This window comes from Ammospiza nelsoni, chromosome 15, assembly GCF_027579445.1.
Source record: "Ammospiza nelsoni isolate bAmmNel1 chromosome 15, bAmmNel1.pri, whole genome shotgun sequence".
NCBI classification, from domain to species: domain Eukaryota; kingdom Metazoa; phylum Chordata; class Aves; order Passeriformes; family Passerellidae; genus Ammospiza; species Ammospiza nelsoni.
Window position 1 is genome coordinate 227,188 of NC_080647.1, and position 16,460 is coordinate 243,647.

General features: G+C 40.9%; 1 protein-coding gene and 1 non-coding gene across 6 annotated transcripts; both read right to left on the reverse strand.

Annotated features, from left to right (window-relative positions):
- Positions 1-849: 849 nt before the first annotated feature.
- RBMX (RNA binding motif protein X-linked) lies at positions 850-15,997 on the reverse strand. 5 transcript variants are annotated; one of them, XM_059482684.1, is made up of 11 exons: positions 15,963-15,997; positions 14,604-14,730; positions 14,300-14,406; positions 8,696-8,867; positions 7,508-7,624; positions 7,044-7,158; positions 6,802-6,927; positions 6,622-6,725; positions 4,879-6,117; positions 3,894-3,980; positions 850-1,561 (listed from the first exon to the last, which is right to left on the reverse strand). In XM_059482684.1, exons 2-9 carry the CDS (start codon positions 14,710-14,712, stop codon positions 5,810-5,812), a joined length of 1,158 nt encoding a protein of 385 aa, XP_059338667.1. In that variant the 5' UTR covers positions 14,713-14,730; positions 15,963-15,997; the 3' UTR covers positions 850-1,561; positions 3,894-3,980; positions 4,879-5,809. The 5 variants fall into 5 exon arrangements, with proteins under 5 accessions (XP_059338667.1, XP_059338666.1, XP_059338665.1 ...); XM_059482683.1 differs by having other exon boundaries at positions 14,604-14,733; positions 15,963-15,990; XM_059482682.1 differs by lacking the exon at positions 15,963-15,997 and adding an exon at positions 15,894-15,915.
- On the reverse strand, positions 14,480-14,551 carry LOC132080245 (small nucleolar RNA SNORD61). The gene has a single exon (XR_009419545.1). It is a non-coding gene; the product is annotated as a small nucleolar RNA SNORD61 (small nucleolar RNA).
- Positions 15,998-16,460: the final 463 nt, after the last annotated feature.

Here is a 16,460-nt window from a genome sequence, read left to right on the forward strand (position 1 = left end):
AACTTAGTTTAAAATCTTATTTACAGCCTGATTTATACCACAGTGTTATTTTAAAAGGGGGTGAGTTTCCTTTACTCAACAACCAAGTGACTCTGGCAGCATACACATCAGAACAACACAGCAAGAGGAGCAAGGTAAGATGAGCAGTCACATATTCAGAAACCATTTTTGAGTGGTTCTTTTCAAAGTCACACACGCTTAAGCAATTCACTCTTTTTTTCCAGCAGAGGGAAAATACCACAAGGAACAGCACTGAAGTATTTGTCTGCTGCAGAATCTACTGATACATTTCAACTGGTGGCTTTCAATGAAAAGTTTGACTCTCTGCATGAGCTAATACTGTAGATCAGGGTATATTCTCATTAAGTAGGATTTTAGGCAGGAACTGATCATACAATAGCTGCCATTTTGGCATTACACTTTAGGAAGAACGATCCAGTTCAGCCTGAACAGCAGCGCTCAACACTAAGCTAATGCTGAAAATAGTACAGAATGTTACTCCTTCTTGCAGAAGGGATACTGAGATCACTTTGTAACAATAAACTCCCAAGATGTAACACTAGTGATCTTGACCACCATCCAAGTGTGTCCAAGAATATGTTTTTCTTTTAAATTAGACAATAAAACCCCAAACCCATAATTCTTGTTAACAGTAAATTTATTTGCCCTGGGAAATACTGCAATTATACCAATCTGCTACACAGATTTACTCCTAGAATCTGCAGCCCCTAACTGAGATTTGAAGTGATGTCCTCATCCCAAACATAAAGTTTTAAATCTCTAGACAAGGTATGCATGCTTTTTCTTCTTCAGTCACTCATGAGCTGAGGATTGTTTAAATGAGATCAGTTTATGTCTATTAGAAGTCAGTATTATTTTATATTTTATTATCCATTATTGTTTATGAGTTTTCTACATGAAATACCAATGCCTGAGGATTCCTCTCACATACATTGGCCCATCAACATGTATGTAAGAGAAAAATGCATCAAAATCAAGACAAAGTTTTGAAGGAAGCACCAATATGTCCAGTGTACATCGAGGAACACTAATTATTCTGGCCATTCATCACCAACATTGTCTCAGCACAGCAATACTCCCTTTCTCTCATCCAGAAGGTTGGGACAAAACTGTTAATGTAATATAGCAGAACTTTCCGTAGTTTCGTGGTGAAGTCCTCTGTATTCAAGTACACTAAGACTTACTTCTGTGTAACTTGCTCTTTTTACCAGCATAAATGGCAAGCATACGTGTAAAAGGCAACCAAAGTATTTCGCTGCTGTAGGATGTGTGTGCAACAAGCAATGAACCAGCTCACTCTGGACTGTTGGAAGGTGCAAGCTATGGCAGACAGCAGTTGGCTTCCACCATAAATTTTATGTATGTCCAAGATATTGGTAGTGCTACTTTCAAAGGCAACTCCAGAATGCTTACACATTCCTCTAGAAAATGGTGGGCAACACTACACTCAAAAGCCAGGCTGTATCAGTTGTAATTTGTTATCCTTTGATTCTCCAATGCACATCCACTGCTGCACTGCCACCTTCACCTTTCACTGTAACTGGAAAAAGGAAATGCAAGTTAGTACCCTCTCAGAAGCCAACAGACAAAAATGCTAGATTATCTTTGAATTCATTTTATATATACAGTTAATACATTTTGATTGTATTTTATCTGTTCCAACAGTATGAAAGTACATCAGTAGCTAACTACAATAATCAAAATGCCCCGAGGACAACTTGTATTAATGCATACTGCTTGTATAAGACTGTCTCCAGGGCAGGTACTAAGTACCTGGGAGAATTCCCCCTTCAAATTCCACCAGCTCTTGATAACCTCAGCATGCTACTCAGGAGTTCTGTAATACACTGGTATACGTACTGGTATTAATCTGTAAGTAATAATGTGCTATAAATAAAATCAAACTTGTAATCAAGAGAAGGTATACAGCTGGCAATTCCATTTACACCCTGATTTTCCACAAGGCTATTATTACCTTCCTTGCCACAAGATCTATTTACTGCTCCCTTAACATTGGTACCATGCCTGCTAAGAATCTGGAAACATTTAGCAGCTGAAGACAAGGCTGATGGAGTGTGCTTTTGTCTCTAATACCAGCATTTATTACAACATGGTCACAACAGATTTACTAAACTGAAAAAAAAAACACTTTTTTTTTTTTTACAAAGGGAAGCTTTTTCACTTGTCAAGAATAATTAAGCTTCAGCTTTCCAGCTAACAGAGAGAACTGAGGTGCATATACATGAAGTTTAAAACACTCTGACAAGAGGCTGTATGATGATTTGTCAGTATCTTTTAAAGGCTCTTAGAACGCTGCATTAAAGACGGCATTTCATCTCTTCATTAGAGAATTTAAGACCTCCATCTGGGTCAAGCTATGAATTTAAAAACTGAGTCCTTGTGGTTTTTTGCAGGTGGTTGGGGAAATGAAGGGGAAACGCTACTTTTAGACCTATTTCCCTAATGCACTTTAGTGGCACACTAGTGACATCAATGATTTTTGAATGAAAAAGGTTCCGTTTTCTTAACCTTTAGAAACACCTATTGTGAAGGGTCCTTTCAGTAAGACTCTAATTTAAATATTTCAACAACCACATCTTAAAAGGAAAACAAAGAAAAGGATAGCATTTGCTGGTTGAAATTTTATCAAGCATCAGAAAAAAAGCTAGTAGGGCAGTAGCTTCTGTTTTACTTAACTACATGCATCCCCTGAACAGAAAACACTCGTGATGATTCTGTATTTTATCTGAAACACATTCCAGTACCCTGAAACAAAGCATATTTTTCCTTTATTATCAAGGTAAGGTCAGCAATTTATCAGGAGTATTTATAAAACATTATTAGCATCTTCTGACAAGGGCATTGCACATATACTGACACTCTATAGGGAGAATGAATTGTAGCCCAACTGAGGCTACAAACATCATGCAGTATACAACAGAATCTATCCTTACCACAAGATAGAATCTCCCTGGTAACAGTGACCAGCTATCACATAGACCAACTATACAAACTACAGCTTTTTTACCATTTTAAAGTTGGCTCTTGAATGTAGAACCTAAGCAAAAAAATGTTCTTACATTTACAGACTCAATAAAGAATTACATAAGGCAGTACACACATGCCTCTTTACATAAATGCTTCTCTCGGAAAAGGTAGTTGCCGTTTTCCTTTAATCTGTGCTAGATTTTGTCAAATTCTGCACACACTCTAAGTTACTTCCATTCTTTTACTAGCAATTATTTAGTAGAGAAATTTTATTTTCCAGAAAGCTAAATTAACATGACAGCCACTACTACTTTTTTTCTTCTGAGTTTTCAGAGAAATAGGAGCAAGTCACACTTTCACATAAAATTAAAAGACTGCTGCTCTTCAATCTTCTTGAAAAATTATTTTAATAGGGTAGGATTTAGAGACAAGAAACACAGCTGTTCTACAGTCTCAAACCATTCTGGAGGCACCTGAAGTCTGCAGCTTAATCCCAGGACCTCTACAGAGATCAATTCCTAATCCAAGATTATACTCACTAAAAATGTTAATCCTGCACATTTAACAGGATTAAATTAAATGTCAATACTAACATTTATTATTACAACTCTGATTTTAAAAGTCTGCTCTTATAAAAACTCGTGCTCACCACTTTCTGCCACATGACTTTTCTTTAGCTGTACTCAAATTGGCCGTTTTTGCAGACAAGTAGTGTCTTGCTGCCATTCCCAAACTAGCTGGTTTATAAAGCCTTCTTAAGCCTCCTCCTCCAAAACTTAAACAGAAGTCAAAACAACACTTAGCCATGAAGAACATCCATTCAAACCTACGAACGCAATGACCAGGGAACATCCTTGCAGCTATTACACTGGTTTCATATTTACCTTATGTATTGGTACAGGCACCACTCATATCTGCTGTCAACAGATGAACCAGCACTATTTCAGTGGTATCTTCTAGAAGTTATCCCCCTGCAATTAAGAGAAGATACAACAAATTGAGAAAAATGTTTTACAGCACAAGCTAACCTACAGTAATCGCCCCCATTTCAAAACAATGGCACAAGTTTTGTTTGCAGATTATTCACTTGTAAGTTTTTACTACTTCTTTAAATGGTGGAGGATTCACTCACTGGCTTTGAATGAACTGGAATGGCTTAGAGAAAGGTTGCATGGCTTATGGATTCTCATTCCTTTTCAATGGTGCACTGCCATGTTAAATCCATAAGTTGAACAACAAAATTTACTGAGGACTAAACAGTAGTACAAAGGTTTTGGGTTTGTAGTTTGGCTTTTAGTTGGAGGTCTTCATGTTTACTATATTCAAGGATCTTTTGAACTTCATGGCTTCACCCAACTTATAACAACTTGCCACAGACTCTGCCACATGCATCCCTGGGTATCCCTGCAACGCAGCATCAAACTAAACAGAGTTAGGCATCTAACTAAACATCAAGTCTGCATTTCTTGCTTCCAACTCCCAATAGTTGAGCTGATATGTCTCAACCTAAACCAATTCTTCACTTCACAAGGTTTAAATTTTGTTAATATGCTGCATATGCAGCCTTTTTAAGCATCTTCACTGAGAGATACTGGTCAGAAAAAATCCCCTCCCCATGCTACATGGCAATACTGTGTCTACAGTGAGCTGGATTACAGTTTTAGTTTCAAAACTGGTGCCACAAATGCTTTTATCCAAGGATTGTTGAATTTCAAGAATTTCTAATTTATTGGGGAATTTATTTTCCTTTTTTTCTTTAATCTATACAGCACTTCCATTGCCATTACATGCAGCTTGTCTTACTGTACTAGAAGAAGTTAACTTGTTTTAATTTTGACTTAGACTGAAAAACTAGTTTGCTTTGCTTACCATCTTTGCTGTTTCACAGGCATTTGATGCTCTTAATCAGCTGTGGAATGCTGAAAGATTCACTTATTTTAGGAAGCCATAAGCCTTTCAGAAGTTGGAGAGAAAGACTTCTTTGCTTATCTTATTTTCTCCTTTGGAATCAAAGATGTTCCTTTAAAAGTGAAACACTACAGAGTTGCAAAAATTTGAAACAGTGTGAGTAAGCATCGATTTGCAGCTTCTTTGATGGAATTGGTCAATGGTTTGCAGATTGTTGTTTTTTTAACAGTATTTTGTAGCTGACTTACACGAACATGATTTTTTTTGCAGGGGAGATCTTTTTAAACTCCCCATGAAACAGTAGGAAGGCAGAATATAGTATTATCCACTTGCTTTTCTGGCTTAAGTGAATGAAATCCTCTGTTTCTCTTTACACAAGGATCTGAAGGCATTTTGTACTGGGAATACTGTGACTTCAAATTCTAGGCATAACTGAACTTCATGTGGAATCATCCCCACCACCCTCCAAATCACAAGCTATACTTTCAGAATGAGATGCTGAACATGTAGAGCAATCCATCTCCGTGTTAGATGGTTGGATGTTGTGCGGAAGATCTTAAGAACAGCTTGTTCCATTCATGACGAAAATCAGATGGAAGTGTGGCATTTCAGGGAAACTTTACTTTGAAAATTACAACACTAGTACACAGCTCAAGCTTATACATTTAACATCTGCTTTCTGAAAGAAATGTTAACAATTTTGAAATGATATTAAACATTGTTTCAACTTTTCTCACAAAAGCATAAAAGTCATGGAGGGAAAAACTTAACAGGCAACAATAAAAAAAGGTTAAAAACAACTTTTCTTTTTAGTAGTCCTCTGGTAGTAAAGATAGAACAGCTTCCACATTTGAGAAATAATCTGTCTTGGTCCAAAAGTTTAAGAGTGTTTTCAGTATCTGCTTCTGCCTCCACCTCTATCGGATCTGCTTCCACCACGGCCACCACCTCTGGGCGCCCCGCGGCTTGAACTACTGTAAGAATCCCGAGGAGGTGGATAGCCCCTTTCCATGGATGGGGGAAGACCCCTGTCTTGTCTTCCGACACGATCACGGCCACTTGAGTAGACATCACTTCTGCTGCTTGAGTAACTTTCTCTGCTTCCATATCCATCTCGTGTGCTGCCGTAATCATCATAGCGACTGCTTCCACCATATGATGGCGGGGGCCCTCGAGCAGGTGGAGCACTACGTGAGTTACCTGCAGGGTCAACGGTCAGGTAATATGGCAACACCATAAGTTATATAGAACAATTTCAAATCTGAATTTACAGAATTGATGTATTAAAATGTTTACTGCTACTCTTTTTATATGTATTGAGATGGTCTTAATATAATCTGCCACACTAATGGTATTTTAAGTGGGGATTGCATATCAGGCAGTGAGTGGATTTAGAGATTTTGAAGGAATGAAGACGGTGTTTTTTTATTCAGGCAGGCTCTTTAACTGGATATTCCAGTACAGCTTGTTATTTTAGAGAAGAAATTCAGCCATATTTTCCAGAGACAGCTGTCATTCTGAACTGTAGACTTTGCTTCTTTAGCTTACAGCTTATTAAAAAGACGATCAAATGATAACCAACAACTGCACTTTCACTGTAGGGGAAAAAAATTGTGCCACTTCCCCCTAAAACACAAGCAACCTAGTCAAAGTCAGATGTTATGACATCTGTACGTTTATATGATCCTCAAAATGGATTCTTACCGTAACTCTCATATGAATCTCTGTAGGAGCCTCCACTTGGATGATCCGAGTAGTCTCTGTCACGTCCACCACCATATCCATCACGATCGCTATAGGAGGAAAGACTACTAAGACTTAGTACAAATCACTAACATTACAGCAAAAATAAAGTGACAGGGAGAAAACTCCAACAGTAGGTACCTATATCCCCTGGAGGGGTATTCATCACGTGAACTGGAATGACCATAATCACGATATGCGTAGTCTCGTGGAGGTGGTGCGTAGTCCCGGGTATCCCTGGAACTGGGATAATCTCTGCTTGAATAACTACAAAGAACAAAAACTGAGATGTTAGCCACATGTTCTACCACAGAAGGTCTGGAATCAAGATCCTTCTCCAAACAAAAACCAGTTCACTAAAATAAAACAGTAGAAGAATTTACCCATCTTTAGTACTGTAGCCATCATCCCTTGGAGACATGTACACATCTCTCCGTGATGGCATTGGCTCTCTGCGTGGAGGACCACCGTAACCATCTCTTCCACGTGACACAGGAGCTTCAAAGAAACAGTCCATTTAATTAGCATTTAGCCATGCAGAACATTCAAGGCAAATGCTAACAAATAGCTTAAAGCAATTTAATAATATCTCCAGAGCCTACATTTAGAACACTTTACATTTCTGCTTGTACAATTTTAAAGCGGCACTAGACAGAACATATTCAAATTGCACCAAATTGCTCCCAACAGCTACAAAATTATACTGGTCTGAAAGGAACCAAAGGTTAGAGGAACAGCATCATCCCACAGCAGACTGAAGTCCGAATCAATGATTTGCACCAGTTCCTAAGGGAAGACTAAGGTTCTAGAGTTGACCAAGCAATTAATTTAGTCAGGAAGTCCTCACCTCTTCCTCCCATGCTACTGCTACGCACTGGTCCTGAAGGCGCAGATCTTTTAGGTGGAGGGCCTCCACTTCGTGGAGGTGGACCCCTCTTCATGGGAAGTGGCCCTCGAGAAGACCCTAGAAGGAGAAGCCACGAACCAATTATTATTTCTGTGATACTCACCTGCATTTTCTTAAAGCCTGAATTACGACAACCTAAAGGTGCCATTATTACCACTACATGATCAATAGTAAACATCTAAAACTAGTCCTCTCCTATCTAAACCTCTAAAACTAGACCTTCTCCTGTTTTCTAGCCACTTTAAATGCTACTGGCAGAATTGAGAGCCAAACTTCCCACAGCCTAATTTCCTGTCAAGAACTGTCTTTTAGAACTTTTCCGAAAGCTACAGGGTGTGACGCAAAGGAAAAAGACAGCTGATACCTGTAATCAGTCACAGCTTAAATGCTTAACAAGTTACTGTTCTCAGAAGAGCTACTTGGGGGGGATGTACTAGAGAAGAGCCTACAGAGAGGGAACAGAGGCACTACTACCAAGTTTGCAGAACCTACTATGCAGACTCTTCAAGACAGAAGTTTCACTATTTCCAGGGTTTTTTTTTCCTGTCTTACAGCTTTTACTGTTACACCTAAGGTACTGTTTGCTACTTAAGTGAGTTTTGTTTTGATACTGAAAAGTCTGAATAAATAGCTGTATCTTAATGAATATCCAGTATCAAGTAATGTACTTTAGAATGCTTCAACTTAACAAAAAAGGTTTAGCTGCCCTCTCACTCTGATCTGGAAGGATCAGCCCTACAATTTTCTCAGTTTAGACCTCTTGCTATAAAGAATGAAAGGCAGTTCCCTTTCCCTGGTGGTAGCGAATCACTTTTTCAACTTGAATACCAGAAAGCTTCCTTTCTCACGTGCAAGGCAGGAGTTCTGCTTTTCTTTCATAGGCAAAAGTCAAGTGGAGTGTTAGTTGTAGAAGGGAATCTTCACATCTGAAAGCCTTTTCTTAAGGTGTACTTGCCTAATCAAAACTTTGACTAAACTGCCGAGATCGTATTTCATCATTTTAATAAAGAACAAGGAGTGCACTATTCAGGTGTTTGACTTTTTTTTTTTCCAGTAGGATTATTGTCATCTTCCAATGGGATTGGTCTTGTGTTGTCGAAGTGTATAATGAGAGAGGTCAATACATACCCAAGTGACTCCCTCTTGAAGGTGGTCCTCTCGCGCCACTTCCGCCTCTTGCGCCTCTAAGGCCCCTGGGAGGACCTCTGCTTCGGGGAGGGGGTGGTGGCCCACGCCTACCACCACTTTCAAAGGATGGCTTGGTTGCTTGTTCCACTTTAATTGCCTTCCCATCTAATGACTAAAGAAGAAGCTGCTTTACTTACTGCTCAGTCATGTTTGTATTTCTTAAATCAAGCCCCTCTTGCTTCACTATTTATAGGGCTTCCATTTTATAAGTTAGAGCAATTCTAGAACTGATTTCAGTCTTCAGTATTAGTCCCCAAGTACTCAGCAGCATGTTGGGCCTAATTTCAATTTCTACAGTACTTCATTCTTGTGGTATTGATGGCAAAAAACCCACAGAGCAGCATCAGAAAGGCCTTTCAGTGAAAACACAAGTGTCCAATGATTACGGCAGCCCCACGTCATTTATTCTGTAAATGAAACATGATATATGATCTACAATTTACTTTCAATTGCCATGTACTTTTGTACCAAACTAGGAGTGCACCTGTAGTTAAAAGATTAAGCTGAAGGTAACTTAGCTTCAGTCGGAATTTCTGGCAATGGGGAGGCCGTTTAGCACATTTTCTTGACGTCCTGATAAAACGGTGATCACGGAAGTATTTAGAAGCAATTTCAGCATCTACACAGCAGACTGAGTAAGCCAATTCACCTCTTTTTTCTAGTGTTTCAAGATGGGTTTTCAATCAAGGTGACTGTCACAATTTACTCTATTACTTGCTTTTCCACAGGGAAGGTGCTTTGTGGTTGGGGTATTTTTGTTTGTGGGTTCTGTTGCGTGGTTGTATTTTTTTTTTTTTTTTTTTGTGGTATGAAAAAAGTAGAAGCTTTTGCTGGAATACAGATCTGCAATACCAGGAACTCTGCAGCCAATATACCTCAAACGTGAGCAGGTACTAACAAGCTCAGTAATACAACCTAGTTAATCAAATTTCTGGATGATCTTTAAATGCCACATGTTTGGCTATTATAGCACAATCAAGACCACAAGCCCTGCTAAAATTAGGTTATTCCATGCCTATCCTGGCAAACATGATTTATTTGCCTTTTTTAGCAGTTAAATATTTAACTGCCATGACAACTTAATTAATTATTGGGCAGAAAGCGTTGTTCATTGCACTTCTTTGCTGCAATAAATGAACGAATTTAACTGCTAGACTGCTAGTAACATCTTTATCTACACTGCTAATAGTATTTTATAGAAGCACTGAATATTTTTTGTTCTCTGTCAAAACCTAGCTCTCTGAAAATTCACTGTAATGGTGGATGTATTTTGCCAGCTCAGAGTTGTAGTGATTGTTTGAAAACCTGAGTGTACATACACAGGTTCAACTTGATCCACTGTGAGGGAAAAAAAGTAAGAAATACCAGCAAAATCATATTGGTCTTGGCTTTGACTTAGTGCAATATTTTACTTATGGAAGGTTTCTCAAAAAGCCTTTTGGCACGACAAACTGAAATATCCACTCTAATGACTGGAACTTCTCAGTTTGCATCATATGATTTGCCATTGCAATTAATCCTCAAGTTTCATCCTTCTCAAGCATGAACAGAGCTTGAAGCCTTAAGCTTTGCTATGGCCACTGCTGTCCTTCATTTCATGGATGGTCTTGACAGCTTGTTTTAAGTTTAGAAAGCAAATACTGTCCCCTTCTGCAAGCATGGGTTTTGAAAACCTGGATGCTAGGTTTAAATTCTATCATTTCTGTTAGGTAGGAGGCACAGTTTTCCTTGTAATTTCTCCTCCTATTTTCTTCTGCCTTGCACTTAAGCATCTTACCTTGGCAAAAGATTGTTTCTTTGCACACTGCTTTAGAGAAATAGTCTTAAAAAGCTATTCCATAGGTCCAGAAAGACCTTTCACTAGATACAAGAATGTATTTTTTGCTAACGAGAAAATATTTGTTGAAGTTAGTCCTATTTCAAAGCAGAGGGGACATTTTATGGTTTCTTAGCTCAAAGAAAGGTCTTACCTCACCAAACATAATGGTCACACAACCCATCTCAAAATAAGGAAGTTTTTTCAATGAGCTCAAAGCACAAGCTGTCAACATGAACACTCAGTAGCTTATTTTTATAACCTTGATTTTGAGTGTTATAGAAGCATTTTTAATACGATATGAGCACCAGAAAGTAAAGTCACTTTGGTGCTAAAAAGCATGGAAATAATTTATGCTACAAGTAATTTAGGACAGTAATTTAGGCAATCAAAGTCTCCTATGTGTGAAATGAATAATCTGTACATATTTGTAAAGTGAGACAGGGAATTTCAACCAAACACAATTAGAGAACTATCCTGCAAACTGTTCCACATTTCAACAGAAAAAATGAATGAAATTTGCTTAATTTTGGGAGTGGGGCAAGAAATCAAGTATTTCAAAGAAACTGTTACAGTAACTCGCATGAAGCTGGTCCTAGCACCGCACAGGGCTTTCCTCTTCAATGGATCACTTCGCTGCTGATGCTGCAATGACTCCATTTCTCCATGTTCCTTGATGGCACATTAAGTGAGTTATATTTTGCCATATATATCCAAGAAATGAAGATCCATTTCTCAAGAGGCCAAGCTTCTGTACATTGTATCACTTCTTCCCAAAAGAACAGGAAGCACTTTCTGTCAGTTAAACAATCTTCTATAGTGCTGAGTACAGTTCACGCTGGAGGGATTGTAGCATCTGCTTCCGTCCTCTTAACACGGACCAGCTGGCTTGGCAGGTCTACACTGGAATAAAATCTTTGGTTTGTCCTGACCCTTTGCCTAAGGTCATATCCTCTCTTTAATTATCCATTTCATCTTAAAGATGCAGAATCAGAATGTCATGAGAACAGCCCACTGCACCCAACAACCATTACAGACTGGAAAGTATCCACATTTATGTCCAGGTAAACATGTTCATTTTGTGGCATCAGGATGGAGACTTGACAGCCATGAATTAAGATTCTTCTTAAGGCTAGTAAGCTGCTATTAAGTACTTCTACATTTCTTTTGCACTGCTCAGACATCATAGCATTGATTGAATTTAGAAGACAAAGTAACTGAAGTGAAAAATCTCGATCCCAACTCTACAATAATTATCTTGTGATCTCTTTCTGCAGGACAAACTGATCTTCAACGCTTCAACGCTTTGACTAGTCTATGCTTCTCTCAGTATAGTGAAATATAGCTGTTCACATAATACTCCTCACCCAAACTGGTGCAAAACTCTGCATATATTTTCATAAACATTTGCAAAATAAAAATCAAATGCAAATTCATTCTTGCAGAATCTATTGGAGTCAGCCTCTTCTACTGGCTACAACTTCAAATTCCTTTGGGATGACAGAATGAGCAACAGACAGGCAATGCAGAACTCTTCCCCCAGCCAGACAGATCACCTAACTCCTTACAGACTGCTTGAACTGCAGTCTGCACAGTGCTTCTGCTGCTGCTTCTCAGCAGAATTAGAATCTCAAGAATGCTCCAACCCATCTTTTCCAAATGGACAAAGAGACCTTCAAATTGTGATTTATGACAATTGCCTCTTCTCACACCAGGCTTTAAACACTGCTCTTCCCTCAGACCTTGAATGCAGAGTCTTTTTGGAATACAAGCAGTACCTGTTGTCCAGAAGGCTTCCTGAAGATGAGAAGGAGAGACCACCGCATGAATATCTTTCATATCCATGGTCACAGCAAGTAGGACCAGAAGACATTCTAGAGCAAATCCCATCTGAGAATGTTCTTTTTATATACTATTTGCTGTTCCAATTTCAAAGCAGATGAAGGTACTTCTAGATTTATAGTGAAGACAAACCCACGAGAACGATGATCCACAAGGCCGTCCTTTCTAGCATTTCTTGCCAAAAACGCAGACTGTGCATTCCAGAACAAGTTGACATAACCTCAGCCACACACATTGTCTCATTTAGCTACTTTACCAAGCAGTATTGTCCCAAATATTTCCAATGTGACCAAATATGGGCCTCAACATTCAAGATGTAGAACAGCTGGTGATTATTTTCAGAGGGATTTTGATTTGCAAGCTGCACTCCACAAACACACAGATTAGTGACTGAATTCCTTTCAGTCTGACAATTGCCTATTGGTCCTTGAAATTACCTTATGTGAGGATTCAATGACCATTTCAGAGAAAATAAATTATTTAAGCACGGCAGTAAACAAGTCTTCAGAACTGTGGCAAACTAGACAGTGGAGAAATAAAATTCAATAAAAGGAGCACCCTGACAGATGTTTAGGCTGGTATAGAAAGAACGTCATCTGAATTTGCCACTCTCTGCCTTGACAAAACTACTAGCTTGCTTAAAAGGGAAGGAAGTCTTCTAAGAGAATAACCCTAATTGTGGTAAGATTGTCATAAAGCATCCAGAAACATCAGTCCATGGAGAAGAAAACCCACTATCCTTCTATAACACATACCCTGCTATAACACAAGTAACAAGAGGTTTTACGAACCTCTTGTGTTTATGAACACTACACAAAGCTCACTTTCTTATTCCTAAAGTTGTTTTACTTACTGACTGCAACAACTGATATTTTTCTTTCACTTCAACTTCTTAAACAAGACAAACATACCAAAATCCCAAGTGTCAATCACAATCACTTGATGTTTCTTCACTTTACTTGAATGGCATCTCAAGAGACACTGCTTACAAAGCCAGTGCAGTGTGACCTAAACACAATCATTCACAGAATGCAGGGAAAACCAGAGTCTGCAATTCAAGAGACCTAAGATGGCTTTCCCTGCCTGAAGGGACAGCACCTTTATAAAGATAAGCAGTTGTTTACCAAAAAATTGCCAACTTACATCTACCTTTTCAAGCACGTGTCACAACAGATACAGATTACAGCAGCCTACAATTCTCTGACAAACTATCCTGGTATTATCTTGGAACCTGTGCTGCAAATGCCTATATTTTTATTTTTATAGACAATACATATCTTATTGCTCCTATGGCTACACCCTTGCGTTTTAGGGCGTAAATGAGCAAATTCGGTTGCTGGCTAACTGCAAAGCCATTGCACATAAACTAGAAAGACGCCCCTCACACAGACCAAGCAGATCAATGATGCAAGGCCCAAATGCAGGAGATTACATTCAGAATACCAAATAGCTCATCAATGCTCCAGCACTCAAGGGAAATCACAGTTACCCATGTTAAAGGAACAATTACTAATTTTCAGGTAAGTCACTTCCCTGAAGTGTAATTTACACAGTACTGCATTCAAATATGATCAAAAAGGAAAATTAACCCAAAAATCATTATTGAAACATGCAAGAATGAAGAGCTGATTCCTCCATCACCGATTAAGGAACAATAAGAAAAGAGAGCATAGCTGACTGCCAGCCAGACTTCCATTTTCTATTAGCAAATCCATGAACAGGAGAAACACGGAGACAGAGACATTTTGTCAAATTTAAAGTCACAACTTGTCTCCACGATCTTCTAATCCATGCTCTTTCCAACTTTTATTACCAGTTGATTTACCCCGAAGATTAATTGTCCTGGTCAGTAGCAACTGCAACGCATAAATGGTCTTAATTCCTACCTTTCCATTCATATCTCTGGCAGCATCTTTTGCATCTGCTGGACTCTCAAACGTGACGAATGCAAATCCTCTGGACTTGTTTGTTTCCCGATCTTTCATCAAAAGGACTGCAGAAACAAAGTCACATCAGCCTTCCGTGTAATTCCCGGTAAGGAACACTTAACCTTTATTTAACCTTTTAAGCTCAGAACTTCTTAGAGGACATGTAAGCAGCATCATTTCAGATGATCAATGCCAAAAAGTCATCATAGCTATGTTGTTGTTTGTTTTATACTATTGCTATCTTAAGAAAAGTTCTCTTTACCTTCAACAATGCGTCCATATTTGCCGAATACAGCCTCAAGGGCTTTTTCATTAGTCTCTGTGTTCAGGCCCCCAATGAACAGCTTCCCAGGACGATCTGCTTCAACCATTTTGATTCTGTGAATGACCTACTAAAAAGAATGAGGCCATTATTAACAAAATATCATACTGCAATAGTGACTTCATATAAATTACTTCTGTCCTCAAACGTACAAGCAAATTTTCTTTAGAAAGATATTAGGTAAGAAATATGAGGTATAAAAAAAAAAATCAAGTAATTACAATTTTTTGCAGTGGAAGCAACTCGAAGTAGTATTAACAGTTAGTTCTTCACATTATATAATGTATTTAAAAGATATTAAATAGAAATTTGAATAGTGGAACAAGGCACTGTTAAAATGAAGCAATATTGGTGAATGCGAAAACTCTTCCAGAAGCGCTGCTCCTTTTGTCCTGGACGTTTTAAATAATTTGCTTAATATGTCAATGTAATACAAAATTGTTAACTCTTCAGAGCACCTTAGGTCAGTGTATTTAAATTAAGTTCATTCTTTGTATTATTTAAAGTACATGGAGCCTATGCTTAAGTCCTGGCCTACACAACTTGAGAGGCTGAACTGACACCAGACCACCACTGCAGTTCTACACAGCAATGCCACTGCTACAGTCGCGGGGGCGGGAGGGCTTAAAAAAAGCCCAAGAGCCGAAGACAAAGCCAAACCCCCCGTGCCTGGCAGGCCGCCCGGCGCCTGCGGACAAGCGCTGCCCGCGTGTCTCCAGCGCGATGGCGGGAAGGCCCGCGCCAGCTCCGGCACTCGCGGGAGCGCGGACAAAGCACCCCCGAGGGAGCCGCGGCGAGGCCGAGCCGGGCCGCACGGGGCGAGGGTTCAGCCGCGCTCCGGGCACGGTGAGCACGGGGGGCGTCGGACCCTCCGCGGGCTCAGGCACCGCCACAAAATGGCGGCCACCTCTGGCAGCGGCTCCGCTCCGGCCCCGCGCCGGCGGCCTCCTCGGCACTCACCCACCGCGCGACTCAAGCCCGTCCGCACACATCGCCGCCGCGCGCCCGCCATGCCCCCTTCGCCCTCCCCCGGGATGCTCAAGAACCCCCGCACATAAAATGGCGGACACCGCGCCTCACACCGCCAGGACCCTCCTCGCCCCACCGCAACGGCGGGGGTCCCGCCGTCTTAACCGGAGCCGGGCAGGGAAGGATTGCGGGCCGGGCCCGGCTCCGCCGTGCCTCTGCTCCGCCGCGAGCAGCGCGCCACGCGGCCCGCGCCCCACGGACCTTTCGCCGCGGGTCTCCGCAGCGTCCTGCGGTGCCGCCCGCAGAGCCCTAGCCCGCAGCAGCGCTCACCTCCGCCCGCGCCGATCTGCAACTGCGCAATGGGGGCGAACAAAGGCGCTGCGGGCCTTTATAGCTTTACGTCACCTGCCGGACGGAGCCCCGGATGCGGCGGCACCGGCAGCGCCGAGCCCGGTAGGAGGCTCCCGAGACCCCCCGGGGCCGATGCGAGGCTCCCGTCGCGGCCGAGGGACGACGGGGCCCGGGTGGGACGGGGCCACAGGGCCGAGGAGTCCCGTCCTGCCAGGAGCGGGGAGCGGGCCGCGGGCCGCGAGCGGCGGGAGAACAGCGGGAGTGCGCTGTGCGAAAGGAGGGATAGAGCTTTGTTTGCCGGCTGTGCCTCGTCCCGAAGGATTGAGGCCCCATGTGTAGTGCTGTGTCGTTCTGGACTCCTCAGCACGACAAAGGAGCTACTGGAGATAGTAATCATCACAATAATGATTAGATGTCTGGAGCGTCCCTCTTACGAGGAGGGACATGGAAGCTGGGGCTGTTCAAGAATGAGAGGGG